The sequence below is a fragment of the Saccopteryx bilineata genome, chromosome 3, assembly GCF_036850765.1.
Source record: "Saccopteryx bilineata isolate mSacBil1 chromosome 3, mSacBil1_pri_phased_curated, whole genome shotgun sequence".
Lineage (NCBI taxonomy): Eukaryota > Metazoa > Chordata > Mammalia > Chiroptera > Emballonuridae > Saccopteryx > Saccopteryx bilineata.
This window is the reverse complement of record NC_089492.1, coordinates 150407436-150435323: the sequence shown is the minus strand read 5'-3', so window position 1 is coordinate 150435323 and position 27888 is coordinate 150407436. Positions and strand designations below refer to the sequence as shown.

General features: G+C 46.2%; 1 protein-coding gene across 2 annotated transcripts in view; it reads right to left on the bottom strand.

Annotated features, from left to right (window-relative positions):
* Positions 1-979: 979 nt before the first annotated feature.
* NCAPH (non-SMC condensin I complex subunit H) overlaps positions 980-27888 on the bottom strand; it is a 35319-nt gene continuing 8410 nt past the window's right edge. For both annotated transcript variants that reach the window (XM_066267746.1, XM_066267747.1), the window contains exons 6-18: positions 27389-27513; positions 23055-23244; positions 21842-21933; positions 20898-21103; positions 16002-16150; positions 15297-15403; positions 14458-14580; positions 11095-11205; positions 9211-9393; positions 7339-7452; positions 6129-6220; positions 5670-5745; positions 980-2264 (exon numbers count right to left, since the gene is read on the bottom strand). In XM_066267746.1, the coding sequence (XP_066123843.1) occupies positions 2205-2264; positions 5670-5745; positions 6129-6220; positions 7339-7452; positions 9211-9393; positions 11095-11205; positions 14458-14580; positions 15297-15403; positions 16002-16150; positions 20898-21103; positions 21842-21933; positions 23055-23244; positions 27389-27513 (1628 nt within the window). In that variant the 3' untranslated portion in view covers positions 980-2204. The remainder of the gene's footprint in view (positions 2265-5669; positions 5746-6128; positions 6221-7338; positions 7453-9210; positions 9394-11094; positions 11206-14457; positions 14581-15296; positions 15404-16001; positions 16151-20897; positions 21104-21841; positions 21934-23054; positions 23245-27388; positions 27514-27888) is intronic.

Sequence of the window (27888 nt, the reverse complement as noted above, 5' to 3'; positions counted from 1 at the left end):
GGAAACAATGTCTAGCAACTGATGAATAAACAAAACGTGGTCTATCCAATGGAATATTCCTATAAAAAGGATAATACACGCTATAATTTGAAGGAACCTTGAGAACATGCTCAGTGAAAGAAGCCAGTCACAAGACTACACACTGTATGCTCCAATTTCTATGAAATGTCCAGAAAAGGCAAATCTATAGAGAATAAAAAAGTAGGCTGCCTTTTCCCAATCCCACATCTTGCTACCTAGAATATGAATGTGATAGCTGGATTCCAGCAGCCACATGTAAACACAAAGATGAGAGTAATACATTAGGGGTGGCAGAGAAGAGAGCTGGAATGATCCTTGGTCTGTTCTGATTTCATGCAACTGCCACACCAGCCCCCTTATTTGCATGCCCAGTTATATGGGCTTTCTATTATGTAGCCAAAAGAATTCTGACACAGCAACCATGTGAATGAGTGAGGAGAAGCCTCGGAGAAGTAGGGTGGAGGGGAGGGGAGTTCACTGAGGAAGCTGGGACTACCCCTACAGTTTTACCAGCCACTAGACCCCAGCCCAGCCTCAACAGAGAAGTCTGCTGCGGCCTGACCTGTACTGATGCAGTGGATCAAGCGTTGACCTGCAACACTGAGGTCACCAGTTCAAAACCCTGCATTTGCCTGGTCAAGGCCTGTACAGGAACTACTAAGAGTTGATGCTTCCTGCTTCTCCCCCCTTTCTCTCTCTCTACCCCATCCCTCTAAAATTAATAAATAAAATCTAAAAAAAAACTGTGCTGCACTGAGAGTGGGACCGGCTTGGCTGGCTCCTCTCCCAGGAATGAGAGCAGAGCAAGAGGGCCAGCGCTGCCCTTTTAGAAGCCCTGGCCCAGCAGGACAGGGCATGGACTCTCCCTTCACATGTTTACAAGTCTAACCCTTTCAACTGGGCACAGCGGGTATTATAGGGTGGGGAAAGAAGTAGGTTTACAGTTATATGTATGCAAAACACAGTTTATTCTTGTATTATTAATTATTGTCTTATTTTTTATACCAAACAATAAACCTATACATTTCCCCCACTCTGTATTTAGGACACAGTTTGGAAAACACGTTCCTGGGTGGAAGGGATTAGTCATTTTTTTATTTTGTATGGTTGTTGGCTTAGAAGCAAGTTCTTCATTATCAGGAGTAATCACAAATTTTGGACTTCACTGCTTCTGACTTAACATCCAAAACATCTATTTACCCAATGAACAATGACAGAAGCTTTGGCAGACCCAGGACCAACCAAGGACAGAATCACTTGGACCCACACCTACAAGCACTGAGTCTATGACCTGAGTAGCGTAGAGCAGGGTTGCTATACACAAGGATCTAGAAGCAGACTTCCTGGTTCAGGACCAAGCTCTTGACAGTCAGCTGTCTGCTTTATGCAAGTGACTTAACCTTTGTGTCCTGTTTCTCCTCTATAAAATGGGAGTGCTAATAGTACATTCCTCACAGTGATGCTGAGAAGGCTAAGGTGAGCCACAGAAGGTATGCGGGAGCCACTTAAAAAATGTCAGCAGTTTTTACTGCCATCACTCTCCAACAGAGCTCATAGGCCCCACGGATGTGATCTGAAACCTGGGTTTCCAGCCAGTGTTTCTCTACCTCCCACTCTGCTACAAGACACACCATCTAGGCACTTTCTTAGGTGTCCCTTGCCTCCCCGATACATGGGTATCTTGTCTAGCTATCAAGACAGCACCCTGATTGAACATAAAGATCAGGTCCAACACTTAACTGGTGGGTAATCAAATATTTTGCCAAGCATATTACTCAGAATTTCATTTTAAGCATTATATATACATTTATAAATGCACGTGATGTATTTTATGTACATAAATTAGGTAGCTGGTAAAGGACGACATATGCCTACTGAGAAATCATTTTTTACAGGGGTAGAAAAGTATAGAGTACAACAGATCAATTTAGGAGACAAACTAGACATGGATACAGAGAGAGGATATAGGTTTCCACCACCAGAAACGTGCCCTGGGCAGTCACAGGGCAGAAAGCTCTAATTAAGGGCGAGCTTGTTCCCAGCGAGGAAGGGAAGAGTGACAACGGGCATGTCAGAAGTTGGCTACAGCCTTGCCACGAGCCCCACATAGTAGACCCAGAGTGGACACGTCCTGGTCATGGAGAAGTAAAGAGCCCCTTCGTCTCCTGCCGCTGCTGGTGAGCTCAATCCCCTTGTCTCACACAAATATCGGACAGATCCTCGGTTCCTTCCAGCATTAGATTCTGAAAGAGGACCAAACAAATGGGCTCTGTTATACCAAGATCGCAAGTCACAAAACAAATTCTAATTGAGGCAACACAGCAGCAGATTTGTCCCATGATTACTGTGTAAGTAAAATTATGTCACAGCAAATATAATTTGCATGAGAGAACTCTTCTTTCCAAATTCTTTCCAATCACAGGGGTTAAAGCAGAAAGCAAGCCTTCTCTGGCTCTGCTTCCCACAGCATTCTCCCTGAAAAGGGTCCAATAGCTAGGATGTTTGTTTGCCCTAAAGGGCAGGGGGAAGTGGTGGGGAGGCCACTGGGAGCCCCAGTGCATTTACTTTCTTCTTCATGGGTGGCATCTCCAGGCCCTCCATCTCCACCCCAAACCCCACCCCTTAGTGAGGGCCACACATCTGTCCTCCCTCCTCCAGCTGTGTGCAGGCCTGTTCCCACTTCCCAGCTCTATCCCACTCTCCCAGCCCAGGAAGTCCCCACCAACCCCAAGAGTCCTTCTTGCCTGACCTCGCACACCCCCTAGCTTGCACAGAGGGAGGGTGCTGTGTTGTGCTGAACACCCACCCTTCTCTAGCAGTAGCACACCCTCCTAGACTGCTGGAGATAAGCAGCTCAGACCATACTCCCAGGTGTGATGTCTGCAGCTTGGGGGCCACAAGTTGCTTAGGTGTGGCCAAGTAGCGACACACTGCTGGCACTCAGGGTCACGAAGGCAGAGGGCCCAGCATCCTTCCATCCACGGATCGTTCTGAGCCCCATCACTGCATAAGAGGTCACTGCATCATTACCAGAGTGGCTGGATAGGTGTCCAGAGGGGAAGGACAGACTGGGAGGAAGAGGGCCAGGAAAGGCTGCATTCTGAGAATAAGTGTGGGGAGATTTCTCTTGGTAGCTCTAAGCTGAGTTATCATACAGAATTCCCTGAATTCTGGTTACTGTCAGGGCCAACGTTACCAGTCACATTTCCAACAGCTCAAAGACAGGCCCCAATAATGGCCTCAGTGCTCAGGTCATGGTCATGGGGGGAGGGGGGCAGCTCCCTAGTCTTCACATGCTGAGTGCCCTGGAGCCCCTTACAGAGACTTGACCACAGCAGAAGGGACAAAGCCAGCACTGTCACAGGGGAAGCAGACTAGGGCTGGCCGACCTCCTCAGCAGTATCTATTTGGCCCCAGGCTATGCAGGAGCCAAGTGAGGGCCACAAGCTGAGGAGACTCAGCCCAGGGAGCACTCTGCTTCTCAGACCGGTGCACTGGGGGAACCCCACATTTCAGGAGACCGTATGGGCTGGGCCAGTACCCATGTCCATGAGGATGAAGTGAGGTCCCGGCCACCCAGAAAAGCTCGGCAGCAACCCTCTGTCAGACAGGTGATGGCCAGTGTCCTCTTCAGAGGAGGCCCTCTTCATAGCCATTTGTAGATTTTTTGTCAGGACTATGGCATATCATTTTATCCATTTAAAAAATTTTTTTTTTAATTTATTCATTTTAGAGAGGAGAGAGAGAGAGAGAGGAGAAAGAGAGAGAGAGAGAGAGAGAGAGAAGGGGGGAAGCTGGAAGCATCAACTCCCATATGTGCCTTGACCAGGCAAGCCCAGGGTTTTGAACTGGTGACCTCAGCATTTCCAGGTCGATGCTTTATCCACTGCGCCACCACAGGTAAGGCTCCATTTTTTTTAGTCATCCTTTCCTCATGTAGTTTTTGGCTTCTCACATCAGATACCTTAGGATGTGTCAGGAATCACATGGAAACCTTCTCACTACTGGCTCCCAGAACCAGACACCGCAGCCCCACCTTCATGGCTTCTGCCCAGGACACACCATCTCTGCAGTCAGCCTGGTTGCTCACTCCAACCAGCAGCTCTGTGAGCTGTGTTCCTGGGCTGACACCCAGCTACAGTGGCTTTGATGAACAACTGTTCACTCTTGGGAACTCAACTGGGATACTGTTCAGGCCTCAGTTGTACCTAGCCTGGTGGCTACAGGCCCAATGGTCAACCCCAATGTCAGATACATGTAGCACTTGGCCCTGGCTCCTCTACATCTGTGCCCCACCCAAAATCAAAACTTGCTGCTGCCAAATGGACAGTTTCTTTCTTTTTTTTAAATTTATTTATTCATTTTAGAGAGGATAGGGAGAGACAGAGGGAAAGAGAGAGAGGAAGACAGAGAGAGAGAAGGGGGGGAGGAGCTGGAAGCATCAACTCCCATATGTGCCTTGACCAGGCAAGCCCAGGGTTTTGAACCGGCGACCTCAGCATTTCCAGGTCGATGCTTTATCCACTGCGCCACCACAGGTCAGGCGGACAGTTTCTTTCTTCAGTGAGGTTACAAGCTTAGATGTTGGGAAGAGAAGTGGTCCCTGATTCCCAGGGGTAGATTTATGGGGACTGGTTGGAAAGGCTGCCCTACAGGACACACTCCCCTTGGGGCTTGACAGTCCAAAGCAAAGGCAAGCCTGGGAAACCGAGCCAGTCATCACTGCTACTGATGTCATTAGGGGTCAGACACTGGCACATAGTAATCCCAGGCACTGAAACCAGAACGTCATTTTTGTTACCGTTCCATTTCAGTCTTATCAGTCCTCTCAAACCACACTTCAGGAGTTCCACTCCTCTCACCTCTGGGCAGGGCACCTGCTCTAGAAAAGGCTGAGCATCTGTAGTGGTGGCAGTTAGCACCCTGGCCCTAGTGATGCTCATGGCACATGCTAGAGCCAAAGTCCCATCCAAGGTCTGCTACTTCAAGTGCCAAATTCTGCATTAGGTACCAGCTGCCTGGGAATACCCCAGAACAGCAGGTCTCCAGTAGCACCACATGCAGGGGCCCCCGCAGGAGCATCAACAGGCTCCTGTGAGGGTGGATTGCCATTTGCTCTTTAAAACCGTCCCACAGCTGCTCAGAGGGAGGAGCCTGGCACACTGTCACAGGTGGCATTCCTGCTTTCCCCCTTGTGACAGCTATCTCCATTCCCAAGACTTCCCTCACCACTCCTGGTGACCCTGCCTGGCTGGCGTGGCCTCCATACCTCACTTCTTTCTGCCTGAGCACGTGACTTCCTTCCATCTTCTGCTCTCCCCTTTCTTCTGACCCATTTCCCATGTGTCTTGACTTTGGCACTGGTGGGATTTTACCTGTGAAGCCTTTGACATCAATGACATAAAAGTACTTTATGTTTTCAAGCTGGAAGTAGACATATCTACATTTTTCCCATACTGGTCTTCCTAGTTGTATTGCCAATCACACCTGATGACTTTTTTCTAAGTTGGTGCCTAGTCAATCCTCTGGGTTGAAGGTCATAGAGGTCACTATACATAAGATCCTATCAGGTAGCCCATGAAAGATCTAATAACAAGCTCAAGCAGGTGGACACAGAAAATACACCCATGCTCACCAGAGTCACCTACCTTTTCATTGGCTAAGTGGAGGAGACAGGCAAAGGCCAGGGGTATGGAGAGGTTCTGAGCCATGAGGGGAGGCAGGCTATGAAACAAAGGGCAATATTTAGCTAGGGCACTGCAGCTCAAGGAACAAAGGCTCTTTCAGCAACATCAATACACATGTCCAATGAATAAACTAATGAGAAACAAAGAAATATTTCTTATGCTTTTAATAAGCAGGTTTTTCCAGTTTTGTTTTTTTTAATCTGGAAATAAAATATATCTCCTGTTCCACTCCAACCACTGGTACAGAAAAATGTCTCTTTAAAGACATTTCTCATTTATCAATGCAGAGAAGAAATAGAAAAAACTGCTAGAGGCATTAGAACAGAAGGTTGTATGCAGAGACTCCGTGACACTAAAGCTTGGCTGGAGCACCCTCTGCCAGGATCAGAGAGATGCCAGCTCCACGTCCGGGGCACGTACCTCTTCTGCAGGCCCCGTGTGACACCACTGAGCGTCTTCTTCTCAGCCATCTCTACCGGGGCCCTTGCTATCCCAGTTTCACTGTGGTGTGCCTAAGAGAAGAATAGTCACAGATCAGACATCTGGGGCCAGTTCACTAACAAAGTTCTACCTCTAAAAAGACAAGTCTAGGCCCTGGACAGTTGGCTAGGCAGTAGAGCATTGGCCTGGCGCGTGGAAGTCCTGGGTTTGATTCCCAGCCAGGGCACACAGGAGAAACATCCACCTGCTTCTCCACCCTTCCCCCTCTCCTTTCTTTCTCTCTTCCCCTCCTGCAGCCAAGGCTCCATTGGAGCAAAGTTGGCCCTGGTGCTGAGGATGGCTCCATGGCCTCTGCCTCAGGCACTAGAATGGCTCTGGTTATAATAGAGCAACACCCCAGATGGGCAGAGCATCGCCCACTGGTGGGCATGATGGGTGGAGCCCAGTCAGGCACATGCAGGAGTCTCTCTGCCTCCCTGCTTCTCACTTCAGGAAAAAAACACACACACACACACACACACACACACACACACACACACACACAAAGACAAGTCTACATCTGAACAAAACCAAACCAATTTCTTAGCCATATTTTCAAGGAAAAGGATCCATAAAGGGACCAAAGCCTCAGCCCTGGACCATGACATTGACATTTACTGAGTTTTTGATAAATGTGATGTTGATGGCCAGTGGAATCCCAAGAAAGGAAAAAACTGCAAAGAAAGTAAGAAAAATAAAAAAGACAACAAAAAGCCATGATCATTTATCGTATTTCCCAAATCAGAATTCTTAGATCAAGAGGCTTAAACACTTCATGGTGCCTGAAATGTCAGAATTTGTTATCAAAAAAGGCCCTTTATCAACTTAAATTGTGTCAGCAGTGACTCCATCCTCCAATCCTTCCTCGACTCTCACTGACAAACACAGTTTCGCTGCTAAGCTGTATCTGAAAGCAGCGCATCCTCTTGCTGCTTGGTGTTTTGATCAGCAGCAAGACTGAGTAATGTCCCATGTTCACTATCTCTATCTCCTTGTGTGTGACCTGGTTCATCTATTTCAGGTGTGATGTCATCCCAGTGTTTCTGTGTTGGCATTCTGGATCCTGGAGCTGTGGACATGTCAGCTCCCTCCCCCCATTCCCAGAGGGGAAGTAGAGCCCTCCACCTCCTTCACCTCCATGTCTGCTAACCTCTGCGTCCATCTGTGTGGAGAAGTCCGTCAGCAAACTCCACATGCTTTGCTTCAATTTCTTCATGTCCATCTTTTTGGCAGTCTTGGCATAGTGAATTTCAATTTTATTTACCTGAAATAAGAACGTGATGAAAAGTAAAGTGAAGCAGAATGAAGCATTTATCATCAGTGCATTGTAAAATAACTCTGGAGTCCAAGTAGAGAAGGATCAAGTGTAAACCACAGAGCTAAAGAGCTTTCTTTGGACCTATTTAAATAGTCCTTCATTTTAACCTCATTTTTTCTTGGTCAAGTACAATGTACATTAAGGCTAACCTAGAACTACAGTGTAAAATAAAGAATGACCCTAACATGAGAGTCTATCATCTGCTGTGAAACAGATGCTTAACGAGGATAATTTAATATGAACTGAACCTAGCTGAGTCAAACAGCTAGCCTCAGCCAATCGGCACAGAAACCCACTCTCTGCCTCATTCACATATTTTATTATTATTATTTTTTTACACAGAGACAGAGTCAGAGAGAGGGATAGATAGGGACAGACAGACAGGAACAAAGAAAGATGAGAAGCATCAATCATCAGTTTTTCTTTGCAACACCTTAGTTGTTCATTGATTGCTTTCTCATATGTGCCTTGACCGTGGGCCTTCAGCAGACCAAGTAACCCCTTGGTCAAGTCAGTGACCTTGGGTCCAAGCTGGTGAGCTTTGCTCAAACCAGATGAGCCGCGCTCAAGCTGGCGACCTCAGGGTTTCAAATCTGGGTCCTCCGCATCCCAGTCCAACACTCTATCCACTGCGCCACCGCCTAGTCAGGCCATTCACATATTCTCTGACTGATTTAGCACATGTGGTTTATCACAACCTTTAGAGATGGCTCATTCCACAAATCTAATGAATATGAGTTCATCCCCACAGCCCTATTAAAGAATCAGACACTGGCTTAAGCAAGGAGTCACTGGCTCAGTACATAGGAGAGGCAATCAAAGTGACGTATCTACAAGTTGATGCTTCTCATCTCTCTCCCTTCCTATCTCTGTCTCTCTCACTTATTAAAAAATAAAATCAGCCACATAGTTAGGAATGGCTTAAAATCAAGAAGGTGGCCCTGGCTGCTCAGTTAGCTCAGTCAGTTAAGAACGTCATCCCAAAACAAGATGGAGGGTTCAATCCCCAGCCAGGTCACATATGGGAAGCAGCCAACAAATTCATGACTGAGTGGAATAACAGATGAATGCTTCCCTTTCTCTCTAAAACTAAAATATTGCCTAACCAGGCACTAGCACAGTGGATACAATGTCAGTCTGGGACACTGATGATCGAGGTTTGAAACCCTGAGGTTGCTGGCTTAAGCGTAGGGATCATAGACATGACCCCATGGTTGCTGGCTTGAGCCCAAAGGTCACTGGCTTAAAGCCCAAGGTCACTGACTTGAGCAAGGGGTCACTGGCTTGGCTAGAGCCCTCTGGTCAAGGCATATATGAGAAAGCAATCAGTGAACAACTAAAGTGCCACAAATGAGTTGATGCTTGTCATCTCTCTCCCTTCCCATCTATCTGTCCCTGTCTGCCACCCCTCTCAAAAGAGATAAATAAAACAAAAATAAAAAATTAAGCCCTGGACAGATAGCTTGGCTGGAGCGTCATCCAGGGCATGGAAGTTGCCAGTCAATTCCCCAGTCAGGGCAGATGTAGGAGCAGCTCAATGTTCCTGTCTCTCTCTCTCCGTCTTAATCAATCAATCAATCAATCAATCAATCAAAAATCAAGAAGAAGAAAAACTGAAGCTCAGACCAATGTGACTCTTATTCAGAAGGCAAATGACACATGTCAGGAGAACACTAAGAAAAGGAATTCTTACTCCATATTTACCTTCTGAGGCTCAGCTACCAGATTTGACTCCCCATAGTGAGTGATGTCTGCTCCTTGGACGTCAGGTTTGTCACCATTCTCTTCTGTTGTGTTGGGCGAATGGCAAGGATAAGCTGAGAGGTGAGAGGTCCCAACAGGTCCCACTAATAAGTCATCCGACTCTTCATAATCACTGTCAGCAGCCTGGGCAAGGAAACAGCTCTTCAAGTTTAGCAGAAACTTGGGAGGGGCTTAGAGATATCCCTGAAAGAGATCCTGTGCCCTGGCCAGGTGCTAAGTTGGTTAGTGTCATCCCAACACACCTAGGTTGGAGGTTTGATCTGCGGTCAGGGCACACACAAGAAACCAATAAATGCATAAACAAAACAAAATGCTGCTGCTCTCTCTCCTCTCTCTCTCCAAAATCAATCAATAAATAAAATAAATTTACAACCAAAGAAGAGAGACTCTGTATTTACACAGCAAGAGCAGAGGGTTTGTACCCTCAGTCAGCTCAGGGTGGACTTCAAGGTGCCTTTACTTATCCTCCTGCCATGCATAAACCCAACAGGAAGGCATTTGTTAATAACTAAGACTGTGGAACTGAGAGTCAAAGAGAAAACAGTCATCACAACTAATATAGTGTCCCCTGACTTCTAATAAATTTAGGATTTCATTTAACAGAAAGCATTCTTGAAATGGCAGGGCATGGCCTGCCCACAGGCCAAGCAGCAAGGGTCCTGCTGGGAGGAGGTGGGAAAGACCATGCTGGCTAACCCAGGGGCATTAGACCAGCTCTCTGTGGTGGGGCCCAGGAACAGTTTTTAAATTAGCTCTCCAAGTGACTTTCAGGCACACTGAAAATTTGAGAAACATTAATCAAGAGTTCAGCCTGGGCCCTGGCCAGTTGGCTCAGTGGTAGAGCATTGGCCTGGCGTGCAGGAGTCCCGGGTTCGATTCCCAGCCAGGGCACACAGGAGAAGTGCCCATCTGCTTCTCTACTCCTCCCCCTCTCCTTCCTCTCTGTCTCTCTCTTCCTCTCCCGCAGCCGAGGCTCCATTGGAGCAAAGTTGGCCCAGGCACTGAGGATGGCTCCGTGGTCTCTGCCTCAGGCGCTAGAATGGCTCTGGTCGCAACAGACCGATGCCCCAGGTGGGCAGAGCATCGCCCCCTGGTGGGCATGCTGGGTGAATCCCGGTTGGGCGCATGCGGGAGTCTAACTGCCTCCCTGTTTCCAACTTCAGAAAAATACAAAAAAAAAAAAAGAGTTCAGCCTGGATTTTCACTAAAATCTAAAAACCCAACTCTTATCACTAAGAAAACAAAGTAAATGAACTATCTTTCCAATTCTCTTCCCTCTCCCCACATTCCGGGACCCCAATGCAGCTTAGTGTTCTCTCCTTGCTATTATTTCCACTTGTGTCTCAGTAGTAGAATCACAGGAGGAAAACATTATCCAGTCTAGCCAGGTCCTAAAGATGGGACTACCTTGACCAGGTTCACACTGTGAGAACCAGTATCAGACCTACAGCCTGCTCTCCAGAGACATATCAGGAACCTTTTTTCCAGTTAGAACTCACCGTCTTCTCATGTCTATGAGTTTTGCCTCCCCGACCAAAATAGCTAATACAAGTGTTTCACGCATGCTAACAACTCCATCCACACGTTGACTGGGTCACTGGAGCATGTCCACTTTTCTGCAAACAGGGCTAACAGTAAGGCAAGCCAATTTCTGGCTGTTTCCTCAGCTCTGCTGCTCAGTTTTCTTTAGCCTGGGGAAGGGCAGGCACCCAAAATCCTTCACTTCATTAAAATCCTATAGCTTTCCATGACACGGAAGAGGATGGGAACAGGAAAGAAAGACTCTTGTGGTTGGAAGAGAGGACAGAGCTCTTTTGCCTTTACCTGTAATCCTGGGCAGAAGTTGGATGTGTCATTAGGGTTGTTATAGTCATAGTCTCCAATGTCTTCATAATGTTCGGTTCCTGCCCTCTGGCCTCGAGCTATTCTAAGTATCTAGAATGAAGAAAAGAACAACTGCAGAAAGCAATTTCTAGAAAAGCAACCAGTCAACTGGGTTCTTATGCTCAATCTCCTAGAATTTTAGAGCTACAAGGGTCATCAAAAGTCATTTAATCTGGCCCTGGCTGGTTGGCTCAGTGGATAAGTGTTTGCGGGCATGCAGATGCACCAGATTCAATCCCTTGGTCAGGGCACATATGAGAAGTGACCATCTGCTTCTCTTCCCTTCCCTCTTCCTTCTCTCTTCCCCTCTTGCAGCCACTGGTTTGACTGGTTCGAGTGTTGGCCCTAAACAGTGAGGATAGCTTGGTTGATTCGAACATCAGCTCCAGATGGGCTTTGCCAGTTGGATCCTGGTCAGAGTGCATGCCAGCATCTGCCTCACTGTCTCCCCTCCTCTCACTTAAAAAAAAAAGTCATTTAATCCAACCAACTTTTCAAATGCACAACTCCATTCTAGTGCAAGCCCAGGTAGCAGGGTTCAGAGCCTCTATCAACCCTAAATAAACCAGAGCAGCTGGTTTACAATGAGGTCTGCACACAATTTTATTGGAAAAGGGTTCTTTCACTGAAATCAAGACTGCTTATAACTGTCTTTTGTCAACTTTTTGCTGCTTGCACAATTCTGATAGAAAACTCAATCACTACTTTAACAAGGCAATGACTGTTCCCCACAGAGCTATAGGGAGAAACGTCTAGCTTTTCTCCCTGTCATCATATCCAGGGTCCTTGTCCCACCTTCTAGATCTCACAGATCAAGTCTGCCTCTTCTTTTGGGAGTGCCTACTAACACAGCCCTTCAGATATTTGCAGGCCCTTAAACCAGTGATTTTTTATAACTGGGGTGTGTGTCTTTGGAGCAAAGAAATGGCAATAAAGCTGTGTACAGTTTACAAAAGCACAATACATATTTTAATCAACTACATGCTCCAAAAGCAGCCCCCAAACCCAATGTTCTTGTAATAAAAATCCAAAAATAATATTAAGATATTTATTGAATTAAGAAATGCCCATTTTCTTCCACTGCTCCTAACACTACACAATTTCTAAATCCCTCTCCATTTAGAATACTCTCCCCTTTGGACACACTCTAAATTATACAGAATCTATAGGAAATGTTTCAGAAAAGGTACATGACCCTGTCAAATATTGGCTGGCTGCCAATGGGCAGAATGCCCTATTAAATATTAAACTGAATGGCTGGTTGATATGTGGAGTTGCTAGGTAAACAGAACATTTACTAGTACAGCATTCCCTTTCCAGTGTTGAAAAGTCATTTCTTAGTATACTGTTGCTGGAAGGGGGAGGGATCCGCAGCCCCTGTCCCGGCTGTCCTGCTACCCATGGGGAAATTGTTCCTGTGGATAACTGGAAGCAACTCAAGGCTGGCCCAGGACTGGCAATGAACCCCACCACCTTCCCTCAGCTCCCAGCAGCTGCGTCTGGCTCTACTCCTCTGCCTTGGGTTGTGCTTTCTGAGGACTTGTTGGCATCTAACCATGCACAGTAGCCACAGCTGCTACTACTGTTACAGATTTGCATCTTTCTGCATTTTTCTTTTTTAAACTGAGGTATAATGGACATATAGCAGTACTTTCTGCATTTTTAAGAATACAGTTGATGGCCCTGGCTGGTTGGCTCAGTGCTAGAGTATTGGCCTGGCATGTGGAAGTCCCAGGTTCAATTTCCAGTCAGGGTACACAGGAGAAGCAACTATCTGCTTCTCCACCTTCCCTCATTCTCTCTCTCTCTCTGTTTCTCTTTCTCTCTCTCTCTATCCCTTCCACAGCCATGGCTCAAACTGTTCTAGCAAGTTGGCCCAGGCCCTGAGGATGGCTCCATGGCCTTGCCTCAGGTGCAAAAATAGCTCGGTTGCTGAGCAACAGAACAATGCTGCAGATGGGCAGAGCATCGTCTGGTAGGGGCTTGCCAAGTGAATCCTGGTGCATGCAGGAATCTGTCTCTGCCTCCCTGCTTCTCACTTAATTTAAAAAAAGCAAAAAACCAGAAAAGAATACAGTTGAATTGGACACCAGTTTGAACTGCGCGAGTCCACTGATATGCAGACTTTCCCAATAACATTTTCCTTTCCCTAGCTTACTTTATTATAAGAATAAATTATATTGTAATATATAATACATGTAACATACAAAATATGTGTTGACTTTATGTTATCGGTAAGGCTTCAAATCAACAATAGATTATTAGTAATGTTTTTGGGGAGTCAAGTTACACATGGATTTTTTACTCTAGGCAGATCAGCACCCTTAACCCTCACGTTGATCAAAAGTCAACTGTATTTCTGTTAAGTGAAGTGCTGATTAGAAAGAAAATTATAGCAGGATTGGTTTATAAAAACAGGATATAAGATACCAGTGAATTCAGAGAACTGTATACTAATCATTAAGACCCTGTGGTGGATCAGGTAAAATAAGGCAAAGGAAATTGTAGACTGTACACTTGACACCAAAGACTAAAATGGCCAGGAATGCAAATGAGCAGAGGGTGCCAATCAAATGAAACTTGGCATGAGCCACCACCTAGTCACCAGGTGACAGGGCCATACACTTGCTCCTAGCACTGCAAGAGCCCCAGGCAAAGGCAGTGAACAGTAACTGGGGTGCAGCACCAGGCAGTCTCAAATGCTCATCCTGACAGTCACAGAAGGAAGCAAGGCCACTTGTGCAGTTCTAGGAACTCCCAAAGGACTGAACAGTCAGGTGCTGGGCACCTCCTATGTTTCATGTGTGCTCCTGTCTACACTGTGATTGTGGGGGAGGCACCAGCTAGTGAATCCACAACATCAATGAAAACATGAGAGAATCGAGGAGAAAGAGATGGTAGTTAGTAAAAAAAAAAAAAAAAAAAAAAAAAAAAAAACATGAGAGAATCAAGAAACAACTAATGTCTTATATAAGCTTCAATAAAAGATTTTATGGTTATCCCCTGAGCATTTCAATACGTAAGCCTGGGTCCTGCCTTCCATCCAGGTGAGGTATTTCCTAAGCATTCCTGTCCAGGTCCACCACGTAGCCTATGGCCTATGACTTTCCCCTTCAGCTCCGCCTCATATCCCCCCCCCCCCCCATCTTCCAGTAACGCCCCCTGGCTAACACATTCCTCCTGCTTCCTCACCTTTCCCTCAAAGGCACAGCCTGACAGCCAACACTACCAGCCACCTGGCTCCTTGGATGCTGTAAACAGGTTCAACAATAGTGGCCTTGAGGAACCAAGAAGCAGCCTTACCCTGGTGCCTGGTTTGAGGTGCAGCTGCACTAGATGCTCGGTCTCATAGTGGAAGTCTGTAGGAAGAGTGGTGGCTCTCCAGTTCTGGTTCTCCAAAGTGGACTTGGTCAGAATAGTAGCAGCCTATTAATTTTTTTTAAAAGTGACTTTTAGGCATATTTAATAAAAATGGTCAAAATCTATTCTTTTAAGAAGGTGCTTGGGAAGGGTACAGGCAGCACTAGTCTGCCATTAGAGTCCCCAGTTCTGTGCAAAACAGTAATTTTGCTAGACATTACTCATATTCTAAACTTTATTCTTTCCACCACTGAGTTGGGGGCTATTTCTCAATTCCTCTAAGAACTGAGGGACAATGAAGCCATCTGTTTAAGAATTAAATTTAAATTTATTACATCTAAGAGGGGGAAAAGGAGTGCAAAGAGTAATTTGAGAAAGTACAGTGGTAATAAATTCAGCACAGGCCCTGGCCAGTTGGCTCAGTGGTAGAGCGTCGGCCTGGCGTGCAGGAGTCCCAAGTTCGATCTCCAGCCAGGGCACACAGGAGAAGCGCCCATCTGCTTCTCCACCCCTCCCCCTCTCCTTCCTCTCTGTCTCTCTCTTCCCCTCCTGCAGCCAAGGCTCCACTGGAGCAAGGTTGGCCCAGGCACTGAGGATGGCTCTGTAGCCTCTGCCTCAGGCACTAGAATGGCTTTGATTGCGGCAGAGAGACGCCCCAGATGGGCAGAGCATCGCCCCCTGTTGGGCATGGCCGGTGGATCCCGGTCGGGCGCATGAGGGAGTCTGTCTGACTGCCTCCCGTTTCCAACTTCAGAAAAATACAAAAAAAATTCAGCACAAACCTTTGCTTTTCCAAAATATACATCAAAATCAATGTCATCATCAAAGTCGATTTCAAAGTCTTTCTTTGTGTTCTTCTTTCTATTTTCTGATTTCGAGGCAGCCTCTTCTGCAGAAACGGACAGAGCAACACTGCTCACTCTGAGGCCTAGAGTACCTCTGCACCACCTCACATGATGCAATGACAGTCTTGCCAATTGCACCATAAAGCATGGGAAAGGCAAATAACACACCGTATTTTCATCCTTACTTTATAATTTGTGGTTTTGCTAACAAAATAGAACAAAAATGTATGCGAATTTACCCCTCCTTTTCAAAGAGGGAATGAAAAACATGATGCTGGCCTAACTACCGTCAGGGTCTCGCTGAGGGCCGCCTTGTGCAGTGCTTGCAAGGGCCCCTAGAGCTTGGTGGTCATTCCCACTTATGGTCAATTTGAAGCCATGTGGACACAGAAGGTCAGGACCAAGACAGGAGCCCAGCTGTTCTGACTCTTCCCACTGAGACACCTCAGTCTTAGCAGAGCCCTTATTCCAGGATAGGCCAAATGACTGTCCAAACAGGAGGCTGGCTTATTTACATGAGTCTGTAGCTAGCGAGGAGGTTCAACAGGACAGTGAGTGGTATGTCCCTTCCTTGGCTGACCTGCTGACTACTGGTCACCTACACTATGTTTTCTCCTAAGAGGTCCACCTGGAAGTACATACGTTTGTGTCGGGGTCTGAAGCGCCAGTGCTCCGGCCCAGCCCACATCGACATGGTGCGGGGACTAAAATAGGAATATTCTCCAGGTTTCATGGATAGAAGGGGGCACATGGTCCTAATGTCTCCATCCCCAAGGGGAATCATTTCATTCCTGTAACACATACGAAGTAATATTTTAAAATATACAGTCATGTCCTGGTCGATATACACAATATAATCATGTATTTGCATGTAAAGCAGCACGTATTGCAGTTGAAGTCTCTACCTACCTACCTTCCACAAATGAGCAACATATCTAAGTAAGTCTAATACAAATACTTCATCATTAACAACCCCTTAGTTTTTACAACATCAAAGATTTCAGCCTGACTAGGTGGTAGCGCAGTGGATACAGCATCGGATTGGGACGCAGAGGACCCATGTTCGAAACCCCGAGGTCGCCGGCTTGAGCGCGGGTTCACCAGCTTGAGTGCAGGGTTGCTGGCTTGAGCATGGAATCGCAGACATGACCCCATGGTCACTGGCTTGAGCAAGGGGTCACTGGCTCGGCTGGAGCCCCCTCTGCCCTGTCAAGGCACATATGAGAAAGCAATCAATGAACAACTAAATTGCCGCAACAGAGACTTGATGCTTTCCATCTCTCTCCCTTCTTGTCTGTCTGTCCCTATCTGTCCCTGTTTCAAAAAAAAAAAAAAAAAGATTTTATAACCTGGCCAGGTAGCTCAGTTGGTTAGGGCACTGTGCCAATGTGCCAAGTTTGAGGGTTTGATCCCCAGTTGGGACACATGGAAGAATCAACCAATGAATGAATAAATAAGTGGAACAACAAATCAATGTTTCTCTCTACTTCTCCCTCCCTTTCACTCTAAAATCAATAAGTTAAAAAAGATTTTTATTTTATTTATTTATTTTTTTTATTTTTTACTTTTTTACAGGAACAGAGAGAGGGATAGACAGGGACATACTGACAGGAACGAAGAGAGATGAGAAGCATCAATTATCAGTTTTTCGTTGTGACACCTTAGTTGTTCATTGATTGATTTCTCATATGTGCCTTGACCGCGGGCCTTCAGCAGATCGAGTAACCCCTTGCTGGAGCCAGCGACCTTGGGTCCAAGCTGGTGAGCTTTTTGCTCAAGCCAGATGAGCCCACGCTCAAGCTGGCAACCTCAGGGTCTCGAACCTGGGTCCTTCCGCATCCCAGTCCGATGCTCTATTCACTGCACCACCGCCTGGTCAGGCAAAAAAGATTTTTTAAACCATTTTGTTTCTCTTGATTTTAAAACAATATGATCATATTGACACAAGTACTTTGGATGTTCCAACCTGCTTCATAAATGCAAGCTTACCCATTTGAAAGACAAGAAGACAGGTAGAAAGAAGTTAAATTTTTACACGAGACCACACAGCTGGTAAATTGCCAGAGCAGGGAGCTAACATAACCCCCTGACCCCAGTCTTGGGGCCTTCCCACATACAGGCTTCCACCACAAGCTGCACCTTCTCATCCTTTCCTTATCATACTTCCCTAAGGGGGGCTCAGGTAAGGCTGCTATAGTTCCTATTAGAAATGACGATGTTATTCTAATTTATATCCCCCAAGTGAAGGGGGTTCCCCTTATACTGCGTCTTTTAAGCCACCTCGCTTCCCTCTTAGCTGTGTGTAAAGTATCTCACTGGACAATCCAGCATGGCAGTTTTGGTTTGGTTTTTCACCCTTTCTGCAAATTACCAGAGGTAATGATATGAGGTAGCTTTCTCCTATGGGCCTCTGACAGGTCAGCCAGCATGAGCCCTGCTCCACTGCCCCCTGCCAGGGAAGGGTAACAGGGAAGCTCCAGGAAGCTCACTTGTGGTGAGCCCGAAGGTAAATCCCGTTTACAGCAGACATTATGGAATAAGCTAAAAATGTTTTTAAACATTAATTTTAAAAATTAAAACGTACGAAAAACTCCACACTTGCAGTCTGCAGAATGCTCAGCCTGTGTTATTAAGTAACAACTATAAGATGGCTTTAGCAACAACCCCCAATCCTCAGATACTCCTGTTAAAGCTTTGGCAGCCATGCTGGGAACCATCAGAAACTGATGGGCAAAGTTATAAAGAGCTTGGTTCCCTTCCCAAGTCTGTAGGCCAGGGCTGGACTGAGGCCCTGGGGGCTTGAACTCTTAGCTGTTTAATAATTCTTAAAATACACATGCTCTGTGGCAGGAACCCTTCTGGTCCTCCCTCAACAGCTAACCCAACCAGTCTACCTCGTTCAAGGCTTGCACCCCCATCGAACACCTCTCTAATCCCCTGGAAGAAATTCTATTTCTTCTATTCTCCCCACCCCCAGCTCTTCCTTCAGTTATTTTGGGTTAAAGGTCTCCTACCATCTGGCTCCTAGCACATACCCCACACAATGCATCATTCTTGCATGCATTGGGCAGGCTGTAGTCTGGGCCTGGACCTTGGAGACTGAGCATCTCATGTCGTGCATACACCAGGAAAAGGGTGCACGAGCTGCTCCTGGACATTGAGCACTTCCTCAGCCATGTCCGTGTTAACATACACATGCAGAGCTGCTCTTTACACTGCAGAGCTATCAGTGTTGCCATCCAGGTGTAGGTGACATGGGCATCCTACATGTGCACGGGTATTTTAATCCAGCATAGTCCCTCCCCTCCCTGAAGACCTTTCAGTCTAGTGCAGGGTTTTCAACCCTGGTGCACAGGATGGTCTCCCAGGGAGATCTGGGGGAACAGTGATGCATGGCCTCACAGACTCCCACCTAAGTGCTCTGGATGGAGGCTGCAATCCACAGCTCATTACTTAACCTGGAGCCAGGATTACTTAACCTCTCTGGGCCTGTTTCCACATCTGTAAAATGGGGCAAACTGGACTTAATTATAGGACATTTGTGAGGTTTAAGTGACTACAGCTTGTATGTTACATAGTTTAGGTAAAATAACAAAGGTAAGGCCCCTAACATAGTGCCTGGCACAAAGCCAGAACAATGAGGAGCTCAATAAATATCAGATATTATTATAATCATCTAGTCTCAACCCTTCAAGAAAACAAAGAGGCCAAAAGGTGATGCCACTTGCCTCACATCTCATGGTTTACGTGGCAAGGTCAGGTCCAGTTCAGTTCAAACACTTACAGAGCTCCCAAAACAGGCCAGACCACTGCCAGGACAGAGGACTACAGGATGGACAAAAGCCTAGACTAGAACATAAGCCCTCGCCCTACAGCACTCACTGGGATGGAGTCTTAGGATTCTGTTCTGTCTGGAACTAAGAAGACAAATAGAGACACTTGTTCAAAATTAGCATCTGTGGCCCTAACAAGATAACAAAATGGAAGTGACCGCCTCCAGCAGTTCCTCAGATGCCACCTCATTGTTTAGGAAGAAAAACAGCTCTTTTTCTCTGATATTTGCAAATGACCCTCTAAGCTGCCTCCCATTTCTCACTTCTTAGAATACAGGATGGGAACAGGAACCAACTCACAGGTCAATAGCACAAACCTGGAAAGGAGGGTGCTAAAGGGCTAGGCGGTAACTTTGCCTTGAGGTACCAAACGTTCAGCCCCTTGACTTCCAGTCTGATTTGAAGACACAAACTGAGCTCAAGAAAGCAGTCTCTTACCCTGAAGACATTAAAGGGGATCCTTGCCTCAGGGAGAAACTGTACTGAACGACTTTTAAGGTTTCATCCATACTCAACCAGCTTGGCTGTCTCCAGTCCCAGGGTTGCAGAGCTGCTCTTATAGGCACAGGCATCATCAGAGGGCTTGTTTGACACCTAGTCCCTTTTAAGACCTTTAGAGGCCATCGGTACTACAGGATTATGGAATCTTGCTTCTAAATCATATTCAAAGTTTAAGTAATACTAATCTGTTAAGCATGTATGTATAATAAAGGCCAACAATGCTTAATAGTTACTTGAGTAATAAAACATTTAAATGACTACAGATCAATCTTACCACTTCTCTTCCTGCCCCATATACACAATGTTATCTGCCCATTGAGTTTCCCCTGCTCTGCTTGTCTTGTCCCCGGTAACCCAACACTGCCTAGACCAGGGGTCTCAAACTCAACTCAGCATGTGGGCCGCAGAGCAAGATCACAGCGGTTTGGCGGGCCGCACTAGGTCTACAAAAGGCAACTGTTACACAACACTTTTCTCACTGCAATTGAAAATAAAAAAAAAATCAGTACAACAAGCACAATCGTACATGCAGTTTACTCAGTGTCACAAAACGACCAGAAACTGTAGTTCGCATCACAACTGCTGTTAACTAAGCTAATATCTAGCTAGGATGCTAGAGAAATGAAAAATACAAGTAGGCCCCTAGGCTTACTTAATTTTATCCAAAATATTTTGAACTTCATGGATTAGTTTGCGGGCCGCACAAAATTGTTCGGCGGGCCACATGCGGTCCGTGGGCCGCGAGTTTGAGACCCCTGGCCTAGACCCATTTTGCTTGACCCTTCAGGCAGGGGCCATTTTTTCTGTAAGCAGTACATCAGCCTGTTTCCATCTATTAATAATAGGGAGCATTTAAAAGCCACACCAGGTGTAGTGTACAGAAAGGGAGCACCTCCATGCTGCCAAATGCAAGTGCTCCCTAGAGCCACCACCAATGAAGCAGCTACTGTATCACAGCTACTTTTCCCCAGCACTTTACCTATTCTAGTTCTAGCTATACAAACTCCTGCAATGTCAGTTACATAAGAGCCTGGGCTGACATTCAAAGGTAGATGTGATTCCATTGTGAGTCAGATGGCTCCACCTGGCTGGACAACACGGCACAGCAGCCCCTCTAATTACAGATCTGGAATAAGATCATCCCAACAGGAAATCTGGGACAACTCCCATGGGAGCATTTTTTTTGTGGCCCTGAGAGCCTTACTGGCAGCTCTGACTGTGGTGGGGCTCCCTCCAGCTTCCGAACTCAGTGTGGTCCCCAGAGGTGGTGCGGTCCGGCTCGTCGTTGGCATCAAAGTCCTCCTCCAGAGGCCCATCAGGGAAGTCCCCGCCATCACTGTCCTCTATCTCGGCATTGATGTCAAATACCTGATCATTCTTCTTGAACTTGTCCACCAGGGCTGACACAGACTGGTGAGACAAAGAGGAATGGCAGACTGATGTGTCTCCTTACCCCCACTACCAGTTTCCAGACTCCGCGCCCCTCCCTGAAGCCAATGTTCTTACAACAGAAAGCGCAGTGGAGGTTTACAGTGTGCAGCACAGAATGGAGCTGTGCTGTCATTGGGCACACTTTGTAAAACATGAAACAGGAATCTGCATCATTAGCTATATGTTTAGAGAAGAGTTGTCCATAGAGACCATTTGTTTTGGAAGTTGTAGTAGGTAGGCTAAAGGGGCCAAGCTAAAAATACACAGAGGAAAGCTTTACATGTGACAATTTCTCAGGAAATTCTCTGCCAAGGGACTCAATCTCAAAGAACAGGAAATTCCTCAAGAATGACAGCAGACCAGTGGCCATTGGGAGAGCCATGTCTAAGAGCAGATCTGATAAAAAACATGCAGCCAAGAGTGGCAGGGCTGCCTCACCAGAGGGAAGTGCAAAGCTGGGCCCAGATGGCACCTACCAGGCCATTGGTCCCTTGGGAGCTCGCAAGCCCATTCCTATCTCCCCTCCGCCGCCCCCAGGTTTTAGTTCCTACAAAAGTGCCAAAAGGAAATGTTTTCTGTATTTGTGGGCAAATAAAAATGATGACACAGTTTTGGTTCCCATTGGGCAGAACTATGTAATCTCAGACCATCTCACCACAACCACAAGATACTGAAGAAGTTAAGTGCCCAGAGCCTTGTGAAGTCGACTGACCACACCTCATTATGTGTTTCGCTGTCCCATTTAGTGAACTGGAACCCGGCCAGGGAAGGGCAGAGCTGGCGGTCTTCCACACACTGCTGCAGGGGTGCTGGAGAGGACAGGGAGACCAGAGGGGCAGAGGTGAACAGAGCATGCTCCTTACCCCCAGGAGGATCAGAGCAGCACGATGATGAGGGAGGCACAGTCACCTCGGCTCTCAGGCAGCAACTGGCTGCCCTCTAGGAGAGCGGGTGTGCAGGCGCCCCCACTGAAGGCAGGCTGCACACGGGCATTCCAACAATTAGCAAAACACTTGAACAGAAACCTGAAGTCACACATGTGACTCTGAAATGGATTCCATGCTCTTCGCTCTAGTCGGGAAATCAAAAACCCTCCCTTAAAATGTGCTAAGTGCACAGCCCATCGTCAATGGTATTTTCACTCTAAACTACACATTACTGACCTCATGGGATTAGAGAGCTCAGTGAACACACAAACTTGGAAAACAGGTTGTTAGTATAAAGTTGTTGTACTTAGCAAATCTGAGAGAAGACTGAGAGGAGAAGGCACTGTAACCTGTGTGCAGCCTGAAGGGGGAGGGTCAATTCCATGGTAAGCAGAGAAACAATTACATAGAAGTACAGCTCTTGAATTCTCGTACCTGGCCTTGCCCCAACCTGTGCCTGTCACAACAGCCTGAGATGATCCCCCCACTGCGGAGCATGGGGGAAGAGGTTGGAAGGGTGGTTAAAATCCTTGCCAAGCCAGCACAGGAGGCTGACGACAGAGGAGGTCTGTTCTTAGACCACAAGAGACATCTGAGACAGTTCACTTCTCCACAGGTCCCTGGATCGGTAACAAATAAGAATGAGGCCCTCCTGACTTGACAAGTCTCTGAAAGCCCCTCTCCTAAGTCCAAAGTCTAACACTCCAGCATTGGAGCCGTGGGCTCCAATATATGACTTTAAGTACCGGCTGCTCATGGGGCACCTGGGGGACAGGCACATGCAGACCAGGAGCAGGGGAGCACCAGCTACAACTGTCTCAGACTCCATCAGAAGAAAGTAGGGAAAGTCAGTATCTCCCAAAAGGGTGCCCATTTTGACACTCCAGAGTAACCTTCTGGGTAAATGAAATAAACACAAGAGCAAGATGCACTTTCTACACCCCATTGTAAGAAACAGCTCTAATGACTGGCATGCTCTGGTGAAAGGAATTGTGTAGACTCACCTTTTAAATCTGTCATGTCTATGCAACCTAAATCTGGCATCTCAGGAGGTCCTCCACTGGAGAGCATCTGGACATCAGAAGGGAAAAGCAGCTCACTTCTGTAGTCTTGGCAGTGGAGGGTGGAGAGGAACACCCCTGCCGTGCTGCACTCGTCAAACAAGGCTGCTGTCTTCTGAAACAGGGGATCAATCTGAACACAAATAGAGGGAACCCAAGGTTATGGAGTGGAGTCAAAGGAAATATCAAATCCATTCACTAGGCCTGCTCATAATGCTGCACACACTGGGATAAAATGTCCCTGCACATAATCAGCAGGGAAGGAGGCTTCCCAACTAGTCAGGGCCAAGTCGATCCCAGAAGACATCAGTTCAAAAGAAAAGCTGTAAGTAGTCAGATGAATATATGTGGATACCGTTCAAGTACAAAGTATGTGATCAGAAGCTCATAATACATCAATCTGTTTGCTGAAACCTGAACAGTAACCTTCTGTTGGTCTCTTTCCATAAGTCACCATTTTTATTTTTGTTTACTTTTTTAAGTCATCATTTTAAAATGGCAATCTCTTAAGAGAATGTTCTTACAACAAACTCTGCTGCCTTAAAAAGCCTAGGTGATGGATCTGTCCACCAGATCCCTCAGACCAGCAATATGGTAAATATTTGGAAAAATGTAACCAAGAGATACATGCAAAGGACAGGGCTAGATGGCTGGGTAAAGCAGGGAGGGGTGTAAGAAGGCCCCCAGGCTGGGTCAAGGAGAAAGAGTGGCACAGCCATGTGACATCAAGCCCAAAGGCAGAACAGGGCACACGGCATAAGAACAGGGACAGGACAAAGCACATGCATGTGTGGTCAGAGGGTAGAAGTCAACTGGGACTCTATAGGTGGCCCTGTGACAGGAATAGGTTGAGTACTGGGTTCACAGGTCTTCCTGATATCTCAAGACATGCCTACTATGGGGAGAGGTGCCTTGGACATGATGATAGACGTGGCTCTTTCCTGTCTCCCTGAGCTCTGAGCCAGACCACACCAGGACTGAGTCTCCTTCCACCTTCTCAATAACCCATTTTACCAGCACCAGAGATATATGTATGTCCCTTCACATTCTCCTTGTCACCTCACCCAGTCGGTCACACGGTTTGGTGGGTTTTCCTCCCAGTACATCTCTGCCATCTATGCCTTCTTTCTTACCTCCACTGCCACTATCACAGTCCTCACCTGAGTTAACCCTGTCTCTGGTCTCTCCCGTTTCCTAACCTGCAAATACCATGTTGTTACTCCATTCCCTTCCTCAGATGCCAACCAGAACAATGGTTCTCACCAGAGCCCCACACCCCCAGAGAGCTTGTATAGGGAATTAATAAAATTCAGCATTTCAAAGAGTCAACAAAGAAACAATAATAATCCACATTAAAGCTGAAAACAGTAAGATGATTTTCCTCATGCTGGCCCAATAGCTCTCAGTTGGTTAGAGTATCATCCTGAAGCACAGAGGTTATTAGTTCAATCCCCAATATGGGCACATGCAAGAACAGATTGATGTCCTGTCTCTCTCTCTCTTTTCCTCTCCCTCTAAAATCAATAAAAATAAACACTGAAAAAAAAAGACAATTTCCTGCACTTTTGTCTAGAATCATACCATGCCAGTGTGAGAACAATGGTTCTTTCATAGACATTAGATCTGGCTGACATCCTTTAGTAATGTCATGGGAAGTGAATTACTGCTGGCTACGTAGTTTGGGTAGACAACCCTTTTGAAACAAGGGTGCACAGCAAAGAAGAAAAATAGTAAAGGCTTTGGTAGGCAGCAGACTGCATGATAAGGTGCAGGGCTGGTGCAGCCTCAGGAGTAAGTCCTCAGCTCCAGCCCAACTTCTTTACTGCTCCCTGAAGAGCCAAAACTTTCCTGTTTCATGGCTTGTGCTTATGCTTTTGCCTAGACGCACCTTTCTGGCAGTGTCCACCTGTCAAAGACCTACGCTTCCTTCGGGGCAAGTTCACATTCCAGTTCTCCCACAAACTGAGCACACAGTAGAGAGCTGTGTCCAAACCAATGAGTTCACATACAAATAGTGTTCTCGCCATTCTAGACACACCCACAGACAGTTGCTCTCTACTCTCCATAAAGAGAGCACTACTACAATAACCAGGTGAAACTTCAAATTCTAAGTTTGTAATTAACCCCTTCTTCATCATCTGTACCTTTGGCTGTTACAAGTTTCTGGCAGATGACAGAGCAAACAAAACTCTCCGGGACTGGGGTTCTTGGTGTTTCTTCAAGACTGCTGATTTAATATGGCAAAAATATACCATAGCCCAAAAGCCAGAGGCTTAGAGGGGGCAGCGCTGCCTGCTTTCCCGTTCCTTTTAACAAATGAGAGAGGCTACTGTAACCCTCCTGGGTTCGCCCAAACTGGGTAGAAAAAAGCCAACCATACTGTTGAACATTTTATTGTAGAACCAGAAGCAAAAGCAAGAATGATAGTGAAATACTATATTTCCCCACGTATAAGACACACCTTTTCTGAAAAATGTGGCGTCTAAAAACTGGGTGCATCTTATACAGTGGTTGTAGATTTTTTACTCACATTTCCCTTTTTTTTTGCAATTTTTTGCAGTCATTGTCGAAGACAGTGATTTGTCATCAGACACAGATGAGGAGTTCTGATAGTGATGAGGAGTTGTATGAATTTTATGATGAATAAAACTTGAATTCAATAACTTTATGTAATACATTTCCCCCCCAAATTTCGGGCCCCAAAATTAAGGTGTGTCTTATACATGGGAAAATATGGTAAATATTCAGATTGGCCCTGGTCAGTTGGCTCAGTAGATAGCCGGTTGGCCTGGTATATGGAGGTCCCAGTTTTGATCCCCAGTCAGGGCACACAGGAGAAGCGACCATCTGCTTCTCTCCCCTCCCTCTGCCCCCTTTCTCTCTCTTCCCCTCCTGCAGCCAGTGGCTTGATTGGTTCAAGCACTGGCCCCTGGTACTAAGGATAGCTTGGATGATTTGAGCATCAGCCCCAGTGGGGGTTGGCGGGTGGATCTTGGTTGGGGCACATGTGGGAGGTGTCCATCTCCCTTCCTCTCACTTAAAAAAAAATCATATTATTGGAGGAGAAAAAAACAACTTGGGAAAGGAAGTGAAGGAAAGGGGAGGTAGGAGAGGATTTCACAGCGCCCTGTACAGCATATTACATCAAACTCTTGTCATCAACTGATGTACTAACACAAACTATATGGGTAGCATCAGTGTTGCCTACTTTTATACTTTAACAAAGTGAGATTCAGAACCTTTTTCCAGGCCACACAACTAAGACAGTGGAACCAGGATCTGAACTTCACATGCTTCCAAATCTGGTGTCACCCAAGGTCAATACTGACTCCCACACTCCGGCATGCCTGTCACCCTCTGAAGGGGGGAGACAATGACAATGGCTGAGGAGGAGCACCACTCTAAATGAAACATGGTGCTCCCTCATGGACAGTGCTGCCCATGCAGCCTTTCCAGCATGGCCACTGCCTTCCCGCCACCCTCAAACCACTGGCCAAGCAAGAATTGGGGATTTCCTTGCTTCTCATTGCAGCTTCCAGACTATTATTCCCAATTTCTAAAACTCTCAGCTTTGAACATAACATCAGACCATACCACCCTCTGCCCACCTGTGTTAGGGCCTTCTAACCACAAGGCCTAACCCCTTCTTGGGAGATGTTAATATTAGCTCTTGGCTCATTACTATTGTCTAACTTTACTTGTTTGCTTCAAATTAACTGTGATAGTTTGAAATGAAGTCACCAGTGCTATTCCTTTAAGCAGATTCCTTAGGATTTCCTAGACTGTATTGGCTGCTTGGAGCAAGGACTCTGGGGCGACCACTTAGCTTCACACCAGGCTTACTAACTAGCTGTGTCATCTTGGGCAAGTTCCTTGACAGTCCTATACCACAATCACTCCTTCATAAAATGTGACAAGGATGCTGTAGGATTAAATGAGTTAACATTCGTCACAGGCCCAGGGCAGCACAGAATGCCTAGCAAGTACACAAGAAATGCTCACTATTGCCATCACTACTGCAAGTACTAGCAAGAAAATAAACGTTTTAATTGAATTTCTTGGTAATTCGTCATCTATCTTTTTCTACTCATTCTGAAATATTGAGGGAAAGCAGGGACTTGCCCCTTTACTCTTCACTACAAGGTTAAAGGAAGATACTGAAGAGACCAGCTGAATATTTTACCCCCTTGAGGCCTAACCAAGCACAATCCAGCAAAGCAGACTCAGCCCCCAGGTCCTAGATAAGCAGAGACCACACTGTGCACACAACTGCTCACCTCACATTTCCGATCTGCCTCAGAGACATTAAGGTTGCTTATATTCTGCTCAATGGTTTTGTGTGAGTGCTTCTTCTTGGGCTTTGGAGGTTTTTTAGTTGTTCCTGTTTCAGCTGCACTTTCATCTAAAGAAGGAATAAGACCATGTACTATGAGGATTGCTTTGGAGGATGCAAGTGAATTTCAATTTCTGCAAAACTCGAAAGAGTGATTGATACTTAAACACGTCATTCCCCCAAAGCAACAAGCACATCTGCCTTCAACTGAGGGAGACACCAAACTACTTAATTAAGCTTCTAAGACACATCAATTTCCAAAGACTCTCAAATTGAAAGTTTCCTAATTGGTGATGTTTACTCAATTTGGCCTAAATAAAATCTAAAAGCTTATCCTAGACAAATCTGAAAATGTCCATGTCTTCACCAGATGAGGTAATTGATTTTTATGACTCCACTCCAGTATATTACTCAAATAATAACCTGCTATGAGCTTTTAAAAGC